Source organism: Oncorhynchus tshawytscha, linkage group LG13, assembly GCF_018296145.1.
Source record: "Oncorhynchus tshawytscha isolate Ot180627B linkage group LG13, Otsh_v2.0, whole genome shotgun sequence".
NCBI classification, from domain to species: Eukaryota; Metazoa; Chordata; class Actinopteri; order Salmoniformes; family Salmonidae; genus Oncorhynchus; species Oncorhynchus tshawytscha.
In genome coordinates, this window is record NC_056441.1 from 90,324,369 (window position 1) to 90,338,997 (window position 14,629).

The 14,629-nt window shown below is 43.9% G+C and overlaps 1 protein-coding gene across 1 annotated transcript; it reads right to left on the reverse strand.

Moving 5' to 3' along the window:
• Positions 1-11,163: 11,163 nt before the first annotated feature.
• LOC112237753 (CD209 antigen-like protein C) lies at positions 11,164-13,080 on the reverse strand. Its single transcript, XM_042296518.1, has one exon. It carries the CDS (start codon positions 12,544-12,546, stop codon positions 11,899-11,901), a length of 648 nt encoding a protein of 215 aa, XP_042152452.1. The 5' UTR covers positions 12,547-13,080; the 3' UTR covers positions 11,164-11,898.
• Between the last annotated feature and the right edge of the window lie 1,549 nt (positions 13,081-14,629).

The following is a 14,629-nucleotide window of genomic DNA, read 5'->3' on the forward strand; positions in this document are numbered from 1 at the left end:
ACAAAATGTACAACAGTAAACAAATACCGTCTTAAAAAAACGGATCTTATTGTTCTGTTATGACTGCAGTCAGACAAAACTGTTCTTAATTTTCTTCTCTGACTGTCCTTATTCCTCCTCCCTGACTGTTCTTCCTATATGCACAATGTATGGACCAATCTCTCTTTGTTTCTCTGTCATGTACCTAACTATCTCTTTTTAAAGAATGCGTTCTTTCTCTCTTTCTCTCTTTCTTTCTCTCTTTCTCTCTTTCTCTCTTTCTTTCTTTCTTTCTCTCTTTCTCTCTTTCTCTCTTTCTTTCTCTCTTTCTCTCTTTCTTTCTTTCTTTCTTTCTCTCTTTCTCTCTTTCTCTCTTTCTCTTTCTTTCTCTCTTTCTTTCTCTCTTTCTCTCTTTCTTTCTTTCTCTCTTTCTTTCTTTCTTTCTCTCTTTCTCTCTTTCTCTCTTTCTTTCTCTCTTTCTCTCTTTCTCTCTTTCTTTCTTTCTCTCTTTCTTTCTTTCTTTCTTTCTTTCTTTCTTTCTTTCTTTCTCTCTTTCTCTCTTTCTTTCTCTCTTTCTCTCTTTCTCTCTTTCTTTCTCTTTCTCTCTCTTTCTCTTTCTTTCTCTCTTTCTCTCTTTCTTTCTTTCTCTCTTTCTCTCTTTCTCTTTCTTTCTCTCTTTCTTTCTTTCTTTCTTTCTTTCTTTCTCTCTTTCTTTCTTTCTCTCTTTCTTTCTTTCTTTCTTTCTTTCTTTCTTTCTCTCTTTCTTTCTTTCTCTCTTTCTCTCCTTTCTTTCTTTCTCTCTTTCTCTCTTTCTTTCTTTCTTTCTTTCTTTCCTTTCTTTCTTTCTCTCTTTCTTTCTTTCTTTCTCTCTTTCTTTCTTTCTTTCTTTCTCTCTTTCTTTCTCTCTTTCTTTCTTTCTTTCTTTCTTTCTTTCTTTCTCTCTTTCTCTCTTTCTTTCTCTCTTTCTCTCTTTCTTTCTTTCTTTCTCTTTCTTTCTTTCTTTTCTCTTTCTTTCTTTCTTTCTCTCTTTCTTTCTTTCTCTCTTTCTCTCTTTCTCTCTTTCTTTCTTTCTCTCTTTCTTTCTTTCTTTCTTTCTTTCTTTCTTTCTTTCTTTCTTTCTTTTTCTTTCTTTCCCTCCATCTCTTTGGTTGTTGTGGTTTAGTGGTACAATAGTCTAGACCTGTGATTCTTCCATTGGTATTGTGGAGTGTTTCTGTATTTTGTTTTCGTTATGTTTGTTTTAAATGCAATAATCTCCATGATGTAAAAAGCAATCCAACCTCGGCTACTTCTTCCTAAATACAGCCTGCTCAGATCCAAAAACACCTAATCATTGTTATGGTTAACATATTATTTAGATACAGTATATACAATGAGTTGTATGATAATGTACATTTTATCATATTAGCATATTGTTTTTTGCATACACATTTAAAGTAAATCCTCGTTGTTATTTCTCACTGTGTGTAAATAAATGTTGTTTATCTAAATATACAGTATTTAATATGTCCATTTCGCTTTTTTTACAACAGATTTTCTTGTCACCGTTTCCTGAACTAAAGCAAAGAGCGGTGAATCTATTCACTGGCTTTAAACAGATAGGATTTCTGCTGTCTGTGACTCTCGTGTCTAGGTTGTAGGAACGTCACAATCCTGACTTTAAAGCTGAGGGGGGGGGGAGATGTAACCATTCACACGTTCATCAGCTGAACCGCAGGAAATACTGTATACTGGATATACTCGGTGTACTGGGAGTCATTCTCGGCGTGAGTCCCAAATGACACCTGATATATACAGTGCTCTACTTTTGACCAAGGCTCATATGGTTCTGGTTAAAAGTAGTGTACTATATAGGGAATAGGGTGCCATTCTAAAGTAGTGTACTATATAGGGAATAGGGTGCCATTCTAGGGTAGTGTACTATATAGGGAATAGGGTGACATTCTAAAGTAGTGTACTATATAGGGAATAGGGTGCCATTCTAGGGTAGTGTACTATATAGGGAATAGGGTGCCATTCTAAAGTAGTGTACTATATAGGGAATAGGGTGCCATTCTAAAGTAGTGTACTATATAGGGAATAGGGTGCCATTCTAGGGTAGTGTACTATATAGGGAATAGGGTGCCATTCTAGGGTAGTGTACTATATAGGGAATAGGGTGCCATTCTAAAGTAGTGTACTATATAGGGAATAGGGTGCCATTTGGGATGCTTCCATGATCACACATTAGAAGGTAACAGGCAGCAGCAGTAGAGGAAGGTTTATTGATGAGATATAACCCCTGACCTCCAGTGTTCAGTCAGTCCATATTTCTTTGATCAGGTTACTAAATCTTCACTGCTAGCTTCACATTCCTAAACACCCTGCTCACTATAAAACGGAGAGGATTGCGCCCTCAGGTTGTTTTGAATAGATATACTACTCTTGAAATGACAATGACTCCGTTCGTATACTTGGATAAACTGTATATTGGGAGGCTGGTAGTCTAGCAGTTAAGAGCGTTGGGCAAGTAACCGGAAAGTCAATGGTTGAAATCCCTGAACTGACTAGGTGGTGAAATCTGCTGTTCTGCTCTTGAGCAAGGTTAAACCACAACAACTGGATGATGGTACCCTACCCCTGAACCCTGGATGATGGTACCCTACCCCTGAACCCTGGATGATGGTACCCTACCCCTGAACCCTGGATGATGGTACCCTACCCCTGAACCCTAGATGATGGTACCCTACCCCTGAACCCTGGATGATGGTACCCTACCCCTGAACCCTGGATGATGGTACCCTACCCATGAACCCTAGATGATGGTACCCTACCCATGAACCCTGGATGATGGTACCCTACCCTCAACCCTGGATGATGGTACCTAACCCATGAACCCTAGATGATGGTACCCTACCCATGAACCCTAGATGATGGTACCCTACCCATGAACCCTAGATGATGGTACACTACCCCTGAACCCTGGATGATTACCCTACCCATGAACCCTAGATTTATTTATTTATTTACCTTTATTTAACCAGGTAGGCAAGTTGAGAACAAGTTCTCATTTACAATTGCGACCTGGCCAAGATAAAGTAAAGCAGTTCGACACATACAACGACACAGAGTTACACATGGAGTAAAACAAACATACAGTCAATAATACAGTATAAACAAGTCTATATACGATGTGAGCAAATTAGGTGAGAAGGGAGGTAAAGGCAAAAAAGGCCATGGTGGCAAAGTAAATACAATATAGTAAGTAAAACACTGGAATGGTAGTTTTGCAATGGAAGAATGTGCAAAGTAGAAATAAAAATAATGGGGTGCAAAGGAGCAAAATAAATAAATAAATTAAATACAGTTGGGAAAGAGGTAGTTGTTTGGGCTAAATTATAGGTGGGCTATGTACAGGTGCAGTAATCTGTGAGCTGCTCTGACAGTTGTTGCTTAAAGCTAGTGAGGGAGATAAGTGTTTCCAGTTTCAGAGATTTGAGATGATGGTACCCTACCCCTGAACCCTGGATGATGGTACCCTACCCATGAACCCTGGATGATGGTACCCTACCCCTGAACCCTAGATGATGGTACCCTACCCATGAACCCTGGATGATGGTACCCTACCCCTGAACCCTAGATGATGGTACCCTACCCATGACCCTGGATGATGGTACCCTACCCCTGAACCCTGGATGATGGTACCCTACCCCTGAACCCTGGATGATGGTACCCTACCCATGAACCCTGGATGATGGTACCCTACCCATGAACCCTGGATGATGGTACCCTACCCCTGGATGATGGTACCCTACCCCTGAACCCTGGATGATGGTACCCTACCCATGAACCCTGGATGATGGTACCCTACCCCTGGATGATGGTACCCTACCCATGAACCCTGGATGATGGTACCCTACCCCTGGATGATGGTACCCTACCCATGAACCCTGGATGATGGTACCCTACCCATGAACCCTGGATGATGATGGTACCCTACCCATGAACCCTGGATGATGGTACCCTACCCATGAACCCTAGATGATGGTACCCTACCCCTGAACCCTGGATGATGGTACCCTACCCCTGAACCCTAGATGATGGTACCCTACCCCTGAACCCTGGATGATGGTACCCTACCCATGAACCCTAGATGATGGTACCCTACCCATGAACCCTAGATGATGGTACCCTACCCATGAACCCTAGATGATGGTACCCTACCCATGAACCCTAGATGATGGTACCCTAACCCATGAACCCTAGATGATGGTACCCTACCCCTGAACCCTGGATGATGGTACCCTACCCATGAACCCTAGATGATGGTACCCTACCCATGAACCCTAGATGATGGTACCCTACCCATGAACCCTAGATGATGGTACCCTACCCATGAACCCTGGATGATGGTACCCTACCAATGAACCCTGGATGATAGTACTATACCCCTAAACCCTAGATGATTTCTCTCCTCTCTCCCCCTCTCCCGTCCCTCCTCTCTCCCTTTCTCTCTCTCTCCCTTTCTCTCTCTCTCCCCCCTCTCTCCCGTCCCTCCTCTCTCCCTTTCTCTTTCTCTCCCCCTCTCCCCCTTTCTCTCTCTTTCCCCCTCTCTCATTTCTCTCTCCACCCTCTCCCTTTCTCCCCCTTCTCCCTTTCTCTCTCTTCCCCCTCTCTCCCATTCTCTCTCCCCCTCTCCCTTTCTCACTCTCCCTTTCTCTCTCTTCCCCCTCTCTCCCTTTCTCTCTCTCCCCCTCCTTTTCTCTCTCCCCTTTCTCTCTCCCTCACTCTTTCCTTTCTCTCTCTCCCCCTCTCTCCAATTCTCCCCTTTCCTCTCTCCCTTTCTTTCTCTTCTTCCCCCTCTCTCCCTTTCTCCTTTCTCTCCCCCTCCTTTTCTCTCTCCCCCTTTCTCTCTCCCTCACTCTTTTCCTTTGTCTCTCTTCCCCCTCTCTCCCTTTCTCTCTCTCCCCCTATCTCTCTCCCTCACTCTCTACCTTTCTACCTCTGTCTCTCATTGATATCTCTCTTTGCTCTGTCTCTCTGTGTTCCCTCTTTTTAATAAGTCAGGAGTTCCTCTCTCTCCACCCCTCTCTCTCTCTCTCTCTCTCTCTCTCTCTCTGTGTCTCTCTTTCTCTCTCTGTAATCTAATGTGACTCAATGGAATAGTGTTTTACTTGTGACCTCATAAAGCTCAAGACATACACTACATGACCAAAAGTATCCTGTCCAACATCTAATTCCAAAATCATGGGCATTAGTTGGTCCCCCCTTTGCTTCTATAACAGCCTCCACTCTTCTGGGAAGGCTTTACACTAGATGTTGGAACATTGCTGCTATAACAGCCTCCACTCTTCTGGGAAGGCTTTCCACTAGATGTTGGAACATTGCTGCTATAACAGCCTCCACTCTTCTGGGAAGGCTTTCCACTAGATGTTGGAACATTGCTGTGGGGACTTGCTTCCATTCAGCCACAAGAGCATTAGTGAGGTCGGGAACACTGATGTTGGGCGATTAGGCCTGGCTCACAGTCGGTATTCCAATTCATCCCAAAGGTGTTCGATGGGGTTGAGGTCAGGGCTCTGTGCAGGCCAGTCAAGTTCTTCCACACTGAACTCAACAAACCATTTCTGTATGGACCTCGCTTTGTGCACAGAGGCTTTGTCATGCTGAAACAGGAAAGGGCCACAAAGTTGCCACCCAGTTGGAAGCACAGAATCATCTAGAATGTCATTGTATGCTGTAGAGTTAAGATTTCCCTTCACTGGAACTAAGGGGCCCGAACCATGAAAAACAGCCTCACACCATTATTCCTACTCCAGTCAACTTTACAGTTTGCACTATGCATGGGGCAGATACAATCCCTTAATTGGGACAACTCTTAGGCTTCTACTTCCAGCTCATAAATAATACATACTAAACATTTTACGGACACAGTATATTTTACATTAGTTATCTTTTGTTTGTTTTTAGTCCGATTCTTCAGCTCCCCTCAACCCCTCCCATCTATCTCTGATCACCATCCAGTCCTTCAGCTCCCCTCAACCCCTCCCATCTATCTCTGAACACCATCCAGTCCTTCAGCTCCCTCAACCCCTCCCATCTATCTCTGATCACCATCCAGTCCTTCAGCTCCCCTCAACCTATCCCATCTATCTCTGAACACCACCCAGTCCCATTCTTCAGCTACCCTAAACCCCTCCCATCTATCTCTGATCACCACCCAGTCCCATCCTTCAGCTACCCTCAACCTATCCCATCTATCTCTGAACACCATCCAGTCCCATCCTTCAGCTACCCTCAACCCCTCCCATCTATCTCTGATCACCATCCAGTCCCATCCTTCAGCTCCCTCAACCTATCCCATCTATCTCTGAACACCATCCAGTCCCATCCTTCAGCTACCCTCAACCCCTCCCATCTATCTCAGATCACCACCCAGTCCCATCCTTCAGCTCCCTCAACCCCTCCCATCTATCTCTGATCACCATCCAGTCCTTCAGCTCCCCTCAACCCCTCCCATCTATCTCTGATCACCACCCAGTCCCATCCTTCAGCTCCCCTCAACCCCTCCCATCTATCTCTGATCACCATCCAGTCCTTCAGCTACCCTCAACCCCTCCCATCTATCTCTGAACACCATCCAGTCCTTCAGCTCCCCTCAACCCCTCCCATCTATCTCTGATCACCATCCAGTCCCATCCTTCAGCTACCCTCAACCCCTCCCATCTATCTCTGATCACCACCCAGTCAGATTCTTCAGCTCCCCTCAACCCCTCCCATCTATCTCTGAACACCACCCAGTCCGATTCTTCAGCTACCCTCAACCCCTCCCATCTATCTCTGAACACCACCCAGTCCCATTCTTCAGCTACCCTAAACCCCTCCCATCTATCTCTGAACACCATCCAGTCCCATCCTTCAGCTACCCTCAACCCCTCCCATCTATCTCTGAACACCATCCAGTCCCATCCTTCAGCTACCCTCAACCTATCCCATCTATCTCTGATCACCACCCAGTCCCATCCTTCAGCTACCCTCAACCTATCCCATCTATCTCTGATCACCACCCAGTCTCATCCTTCAGCTACCCTCAACCCCTCCCATCTATCTCTGATCACCATCCAGTCCTTCAGCTACCCTCAACCCCTCCCATCTATCTCTGATCACCATTCAGTGCAATCCTTCAGCTACCCTCAACCCCTCCCATCTATCTCTGATCACCATCCAGTCCTTCAGCTACCCTCAACCCCTCCCATCTATCTCTGATCACCACCCAGTCCCATCCTTCAGCTCCCCTTTTTCCACATTTTGTTACATTACAGCCTAATCCATTCTAAAATGGATTAAATAAAACATTTTCCCAGAAGCCATTCCTCAGTAAAAAGCACATGACAGCCCACTTTGAATTTGCCAAAAGGCATCTAAAGGACTCTCAGACCATGAGAAACAAAATTCTCTGGTCTGATGAAACCAAGATTGAAAACTTTGGCCTGCATGCCAAGTGTCATGTCTGGAGGAAACCTGGCACCACCCTTACGGTGAAGGAGGGTGGTGGCACCATCCCTATGGTGAAGCAGGGTGGTGGCACCATCCCTACGGTGAAGCAGGGTGGTGGCACCACCCTTACGGTGAAGCAGGGTGGTGGCAGCATCTCTTACGGTGAAGCAGGGTGGTGGCAGCATCTCTTACGGTGAAGCAGGGTGGTGGCAGCATCATGCTGTCGGGATATTTTTCAGCGACAGGGACTGCGAGACTAGTCAAGAAAGATGAAAAGAGCAAAGTACAGAGAGATCCTTGAGGAAAACCTGCTCCAGGGGTTCACCTTACAACAGGACAACGACCCAAGCACACAGCCAAGACAACGCAGGAGTGGTCTCTGAATGTTCTTGAGTGGCCCAGCCAGAGTCCGGACTTGAACCCATTCTAACATTTTTGGAGAGACCAGAAAATAACTGTGCAGCGACGCTCCCCATCCAACCTGACAGAGCTTGAGAGGATCTGCAGAGAAGAATGGGAGAAACTCTCCAAAATACAGATGTGCCAAGCTTGTAGCGTCATACCCAAGAAGACTCGAGGCTGTAATCGCTGCCAAAGGTGCTTCAACAAAGTACTGAGTAAAGGGTCTGAATACTTATGTAAATGTCATATTTCATTTTTATTTTTTTAAATTTGCAAACCTTTCTAAAATCTGTTTTTGCTTTGTCTTTATGGGGGATTAAATTGATGAGGGATTTAAAAAATAAAACATTGTAGAAGAAGGCTGTAACGTAACAAAATGTGTAAAAAGTCAAGGGGTCTGAATACTTTCTGAAGGCCCTGTATTTTAATCCATCTATATTGCAGAGACGTATATTTTTTGGTCCTTCAATTCAACTTTTTTATTCATCACAATTTTCTTTAGCCAATTTTGGTCTTTAATGCCGACAGACGAGTTCCTTCTCCCACTTCCACTTGGTTCTTCTATTGTTACGGTAGTGCTGCAATTAGTTGGTTGTAATTTTGAGTAGAACAGACATGTCCACATATTCTTGTTAGCTGCGTGTGTTACAACTCCACCACTCCTATTTATAATATCATTTACAAAGATTATACCTTTTACAAACAAAATATATATATTTTTTTTATCAATTAGTATATTTGAGTTTAACCATAATATTTGTGGTAACATTTGTTCTGTCTTTCCTGGTGGATTAACCTGAAATTGCAACCAACTTTCTATGGCTTGTTTTAAAAAATAACGATATTATGGAGATGATTTCATTTTCAAATAACTGAAAGTGAGAGGTTGTAATCTGAGTAAAAGGGGGAAAAGGCCATTCTTGAACACGGGGTGAGACATTCTTACTATTCTGCAACAGAACCAGTTTGGATTTAAATATAACTTTTGTATGATTGAAGCTTTTAGTGAGAGGTCTAATACTTAAATACTTTGTCAGAAATTATTAAATATGATTCAAAACATCAAGTGAAAGAAGCTTGGACAGCTAAAAATATGTCTACCAGTTTAGTTTCTTAGATATTTCATTAAAAAGATGCATTACTTACTAAAGTAGGAATGAAGGAAAACACCAAAGTAACACCATGGTGACCTGAATCAGCGTACAGACGCCTGGCCCGCCACAAGGAGTCACTAGAGCGGCGATGGAACAAGGAAATCCCAGCCTCCCCTAACCGCTTGTGACACAGCCTGGGATTGAACCCAGGTTTGTAGTGGACCCCTCAAGCGCTGCGATGCAGTGACTTAGACCGCTGCGACACTCGGGAGGCCGTTTTGAGTTTAAAAAAAAAGATTTACGTGAAACAGTCAGAATATGCTTTATGGATCTAATATCAACGAGCCCAGGTGACGGAGGGAATTGATGGATGGTAAGTTAGAGAGTTCATTGGACGTGGGTGTAAAGTCTGGAACACACGGCAGTCGAAGAAAAGATGTCATGTTTCATTTAGTCTGGAAATCCACCCACTTCACATACTTTCATTTGAAACATGGAGTGAAAAAAAGAGTGTTTTCAACCACGTTCATTTTGCATGTTTTTTTTTTTATTCAAGGTGCAAGCAAGTAAAAGTTGGAAAACGTGAAAGCCACACACTTCACTTTGTCCAAAGAGACATTTAACCTGGAAAGTGATACGTTGATAACAAAACATACACAAATGTAATAATACAATAATAATAATATAATATGTTGTCGCCATTGTATCTAGATGGTGAGGTTGTTTGTTCTCATCCAACACTGTATCTAGATGGTGAGGTTGTTTGTTCTCATCCAACACTGTATCTAGATGGTTGGGTTGTTTGTTCTCATCCAACACTGTATCTAGATGGTTGGGTTGTTTGTTCTAATCCAACACTGTATCTAGATGGTGAGGTTGTTTGTTCTCATCCAACACTGTATCTAGATGGTTGGGTTGTTTGTTCTCATCCAACACTGTATTTAGATGGTGAGGTTGTTTGTTCTCATCCAACACTGTATCTAGATGGTTGGGTTGTTTGTTCTCATCCAACACTGTATCTAGATGGTTGGGTTGTTGTTCTCATCCAACACTGTATCTAGATGGTGAGGTTGTTTGTTCTCATCCAACATTGTATCTAGATGGTGAGGTTGTTTGTTCTCATCCAACACTGTATCTAGATGGTTGGGTTGTTTGTTCTCATCCAACACTGTATCTAGAGTTCTCATCCAACACTGTATCTAGATGGTGTTGTTTGTCCAACACTGTATTTAGATGGTGAGGTTGTTTGTTCTTTGTTCTAGATGGTTGGGTTGTTTGTTCTCATCCAACACTGTATTTAGATGGTGAGGTTGTTTGTTCTCATCCACCACTGTATCTAGATGGTTGGGTTGTTTGTTCTAATCCAACACTGTATCTAGATGGTTGGGTTGTTTGTTCTAATCAAACACTGTATCTAGATGGTTGGGTTGTTTGTTCTCATCCACCATTGTATCGAGATGGTTGGGTCGTTTGTTCTAATCCAACACTGTATCTAGATGGTTGGGTTGTTTGTTCTAATCAAACACTGTATCTAGATGGTTGGGTTGTTTGTTCTAATCCAACACTGTATCTAGATGGTTGGGTCGTTTGTTCTCATCCAACACTGTATCTAGATGGTTGGGTCGTTTGTTCTAATCCACATCAGTACAACTTGTTCTCTACACTCCAGAACTACACATCCCAAACATCACCAGAGGGGAGTCATTCACTAGTGAATGTAAACGAGCCAAAGAGGTGAATGTAGACAGGGGCCAATAACAATAATGTACAGTTTTAAATGTAAATATCCAGTAACCTGTAGGCCTCAGCCAGTCAAGGTTCTTAATTACAGCCAGGTGTTAAGTACATTACAGTACATGATGTGCTCTTAAGAACAGTAAAATATTGTCAAAATATCTTTACAAAAACACATGACATAGCTGATAATTACAATAACAACTTCCAAAAACAAATGTTGTGCTGCCCTAATGCACCACATCCTATGTAAAGTACAAATGAACAACGAAAAGGGGGCATGAATAGCCATGCTAGCCCAATGACTGACATGTAGTAAAATCAGGGGCGCAACTTTGGTTTTAGAAGTGGGAGGGGCATAACTAAAAAAAAATAATAAAAAAATGTTTTAAATTGTTTTATTCAGTTGGATCAACACTCCAAACAGCCTACCAGACCGCTCGGAGGCGTCTGCATGGTCCTAAAGCACACCGTTGCCTCGTTTTATATCACATTCCAATGATTAAAACTGGGTGGGGGGACATGTCCCCCCCTGTTCCCAGTGAAAGTTGTGCCCCTGAGTAAAATGTACAGTACAGTGTTCACAAATACACAGATAAGTTCATAAATGACTGAAATGCATACATATCACAATATAATGTTGGGAGACCATTATAAAACACTATCAGTGACCATATAAAGGTCTTGGAAGTGCTTTAACATATAGGATTGATTAGGATTTTCATGGAACTATTCAGACTCTGGGTCATTATACAACATGTGTTACATGAGCATGGGGGGGGACAATGCCAGAACCTGTGAGAAAGGAGTCAAAAGAGAGAGAAAAACCGTTACGTTTATAAATTAAATTGTGACTTGCCTTACTTGCTTAAAATAATGTTTTTTGGTGGGTTCTGGAATGGACGTGGATACTATTGTAGGTGTTAGGGACATGTTAGGGCTGAATCTCATAGAACCAACGACCTCTCACAGAACCAACGACCTCTCACAGAACCAACGGCCTATCACAGATCCAACGACCTATCACAGAACCAACGACCTATCACAGATCCAACAACCTCTCACAGATCCAACAAACTCTCACAGATCCAACGACCTCTCACAGATCCAACGACCTATCACAGATCCAACAACCTCTCACAGAACCAACGACCTCTCACAGAACCAACGACCTCTCACAGAACCAACGACCTATCACAGATCCAACAACCTCTCACAGATCCAACGACCTCTCACAGATCCAACGTTGTTCATAGTAACATGGTAGATCATTCCAGGCCAATACCGGGTCATTGTGAATGCCGATAATCTCAGCACAGTTCTCTTCAGTTCCTCCATTCGGTTCGCTGGTTGTAGTCCAATAACTTGTGGTCAGTGGTGTCCCGTCCACCCATCTCCAGGTTCCCTCAACTTCCCTGTCAGTCAGACCGATCCAGGTACTGTGGCCCAATGTTTTGATGAAAACTTGTTCCACTCTGCTGTTTATGATCACTAGTTCTGCTCCTCTGTCCAGACAGTCCTGTCTACTCTCAGTCCAGTTTTTAGTGTCAAGGGAGATGAAGTAACAACTGCAGCCGGACTGTATTATCCAGTCTTGGGGACATATCTTGCGGACGTCTTTCTCACAGGCCAACTGGTCTCTCGCTCCGCTCAGGTTGTCGACTAAACGCAGGGAGACGTTAAGAAGGACTTGTAGGACACACAGCGACCCAAAACCCACAGCAATTAATCTGTAGACTCTTCTGCTTGAGTGCTGAGCTAATCCTGAGCTGTCTCTGTTGTCCTGCTGGTTGACTGTCACATTTTCATACGCATTTGTAGGATCTAGATCCATAGATGAACCCTCAGTGACGCTCGCCATAATGTTCCAACTTGGTTCGTTTCCAATCAAGTCTGTGAGGATCCAAACTCAACATCACACCCTTTCTTCACTGCTTATTTCGTAACACGAAACAGGAACACGAAACAGGAAGTTGATGGAATGGATCACAACAGTTTTTTGTTGTCGATATCCAACACTATGACCGAGTTCTTCTTAACCATGTGATTTACATTCATATATGTCTCAAGACAAAGGGCGTCAAAAGACAATGTTGCCGAGATTAGGGTTCATTTTCTGCAAGGCCCTGTCAGTGGTCCGTGTATTAGATGGCAGCTAGCGGGTCACAGGTTTAATATTCCACCGCGTCTCTTTCTTATTACCTACAGCTCCACCCAACACTTGTTTTATATAACTGGCCTACCAGTAATCTCTGGTTTAATAACTGTACATTTACAGCCATCTAGAGGCTAAAGCTTGAAATCGCATTACATTTTGACAGGGACACGCCTTATTTAGATCGTACCATAAACAGGCACCGAAGCACAGCAGAATGGTTGTCACTACCTACCACAGCCACATAGTCAATTGAACAGGCACCGAAGCACAGCAGAATGGTTGTCATTACCTACCACAGCCACATAGTCAATTGAACAGGCACCGAAGCACAGCAGAATGGTTGTCACTACCTACCACAGCCACATAGTCAATTGAACAGGCACCGAAGCACAGCAGAATGGTTGTCACTACCTACCACAGCCACATAGTCAATTGAACAGGCACCGAAGAACAGCAGAATGGTTGTCACTACCCACCACAGCCACATAGTCAATTGAACAGGCACCGAAGCACAGCAGAATGGTTGTCACTACCCACAACAGCCACATAGTCAATTGAACAGGCACCGAAGCACAGCAGAATGGTTGTCACTACCTACCACAGCCACATAGTCAATTGAACAGGCACCGAAGCACAGCAGAATGGTTGTCACTACCTACCACAGCCACATAGTCAATTGAACAGGCACCGAAGCACAGCAGAATGGTTGTCACTACCTACCACAGCCACATAGTCAATTAAACAGGCCCCGAAGCACAGCAGAATGGTTGTCACTACCTACCACAGCCACATAGTCAATTGAACAGGCACCGAAGCACAGCAGAATGGTTGTCACTACCTACCACAGCCACATAGTCAATTGAACAGGCACCGAAGCACAGCAGAATGGTTGTCACTACCTACCACAGCCACATAGTCAATTGAACAGGCCCCGAAGCACAGCAGAATGGTTGTCACTACCTACCACAGCCACATAGTCAATTGAACAGGCACCGAAGCACAGCAGAATGGTTGTCACTACCTACCACAGCCACATAGTCAATTGAACAGGCACCGAAGCACAGCAGAATGGTTGTCACTACCTACCACAGCCACATAGTCAATTGAACAGGCACCGAAGCACAGCAGAATGGTTGTCACTACCTACCACAGCCACATAGTCAATTGAACAGGCACCGAAGCACAGCAGAATGGTTGTCACTACCTACCACAGCCACATAGTCAATTGAACAGGCACCGAAGCACAGCAGAATGGTTGTCACTACCTACCACAGCCACATAGTCAATTGAACAGGCACCGAAGCACAGCAGAATGGTTGTCACTACCTACCACAGCCACATAGTCAATTGAACAGGCACGAAGCACAGCAGAATGGTTGTCACTACCTACCACAGCCACATAGTCAATTGAACAGGCACCGAAGCACAGCAGAATGGTTGTCACTACCTACCACAGCCACATAGTCAATTGAACAGGCACCGAAGCACAGCAGAATGGTTGTCACTACCTACCACAGCCACATAGTCAATTGAACAGGCACCGAAGCACAGCAGAATGGTTGTCACTACCTACCACAGCCACATAGTCAATTGACATAGTCAATTGAACAGGCACCGAAGCACAGCAGAATGGTTGTCACTACCTACCACAGCCACATAGTCAATTGAACAGGCACCGAAGCACAGCAGAATGGTTGTCACTACCTACCACAGCCACATAGTCAATTGAACAGGCACCGAAGCACAGCAGAATGGTTGTCACTACCTACCACAGCCACATAGTCAA

What these genes read in the sequence shown, in the direction of transcription:
- LOC112237753 (XM_042296518.1), bottom strand. Translation starts at nt 12,546, where the DNA reads ATGGCGAGCGTCACTGAGGGTTCATCTATGGATCTAGATCCTACAAAT.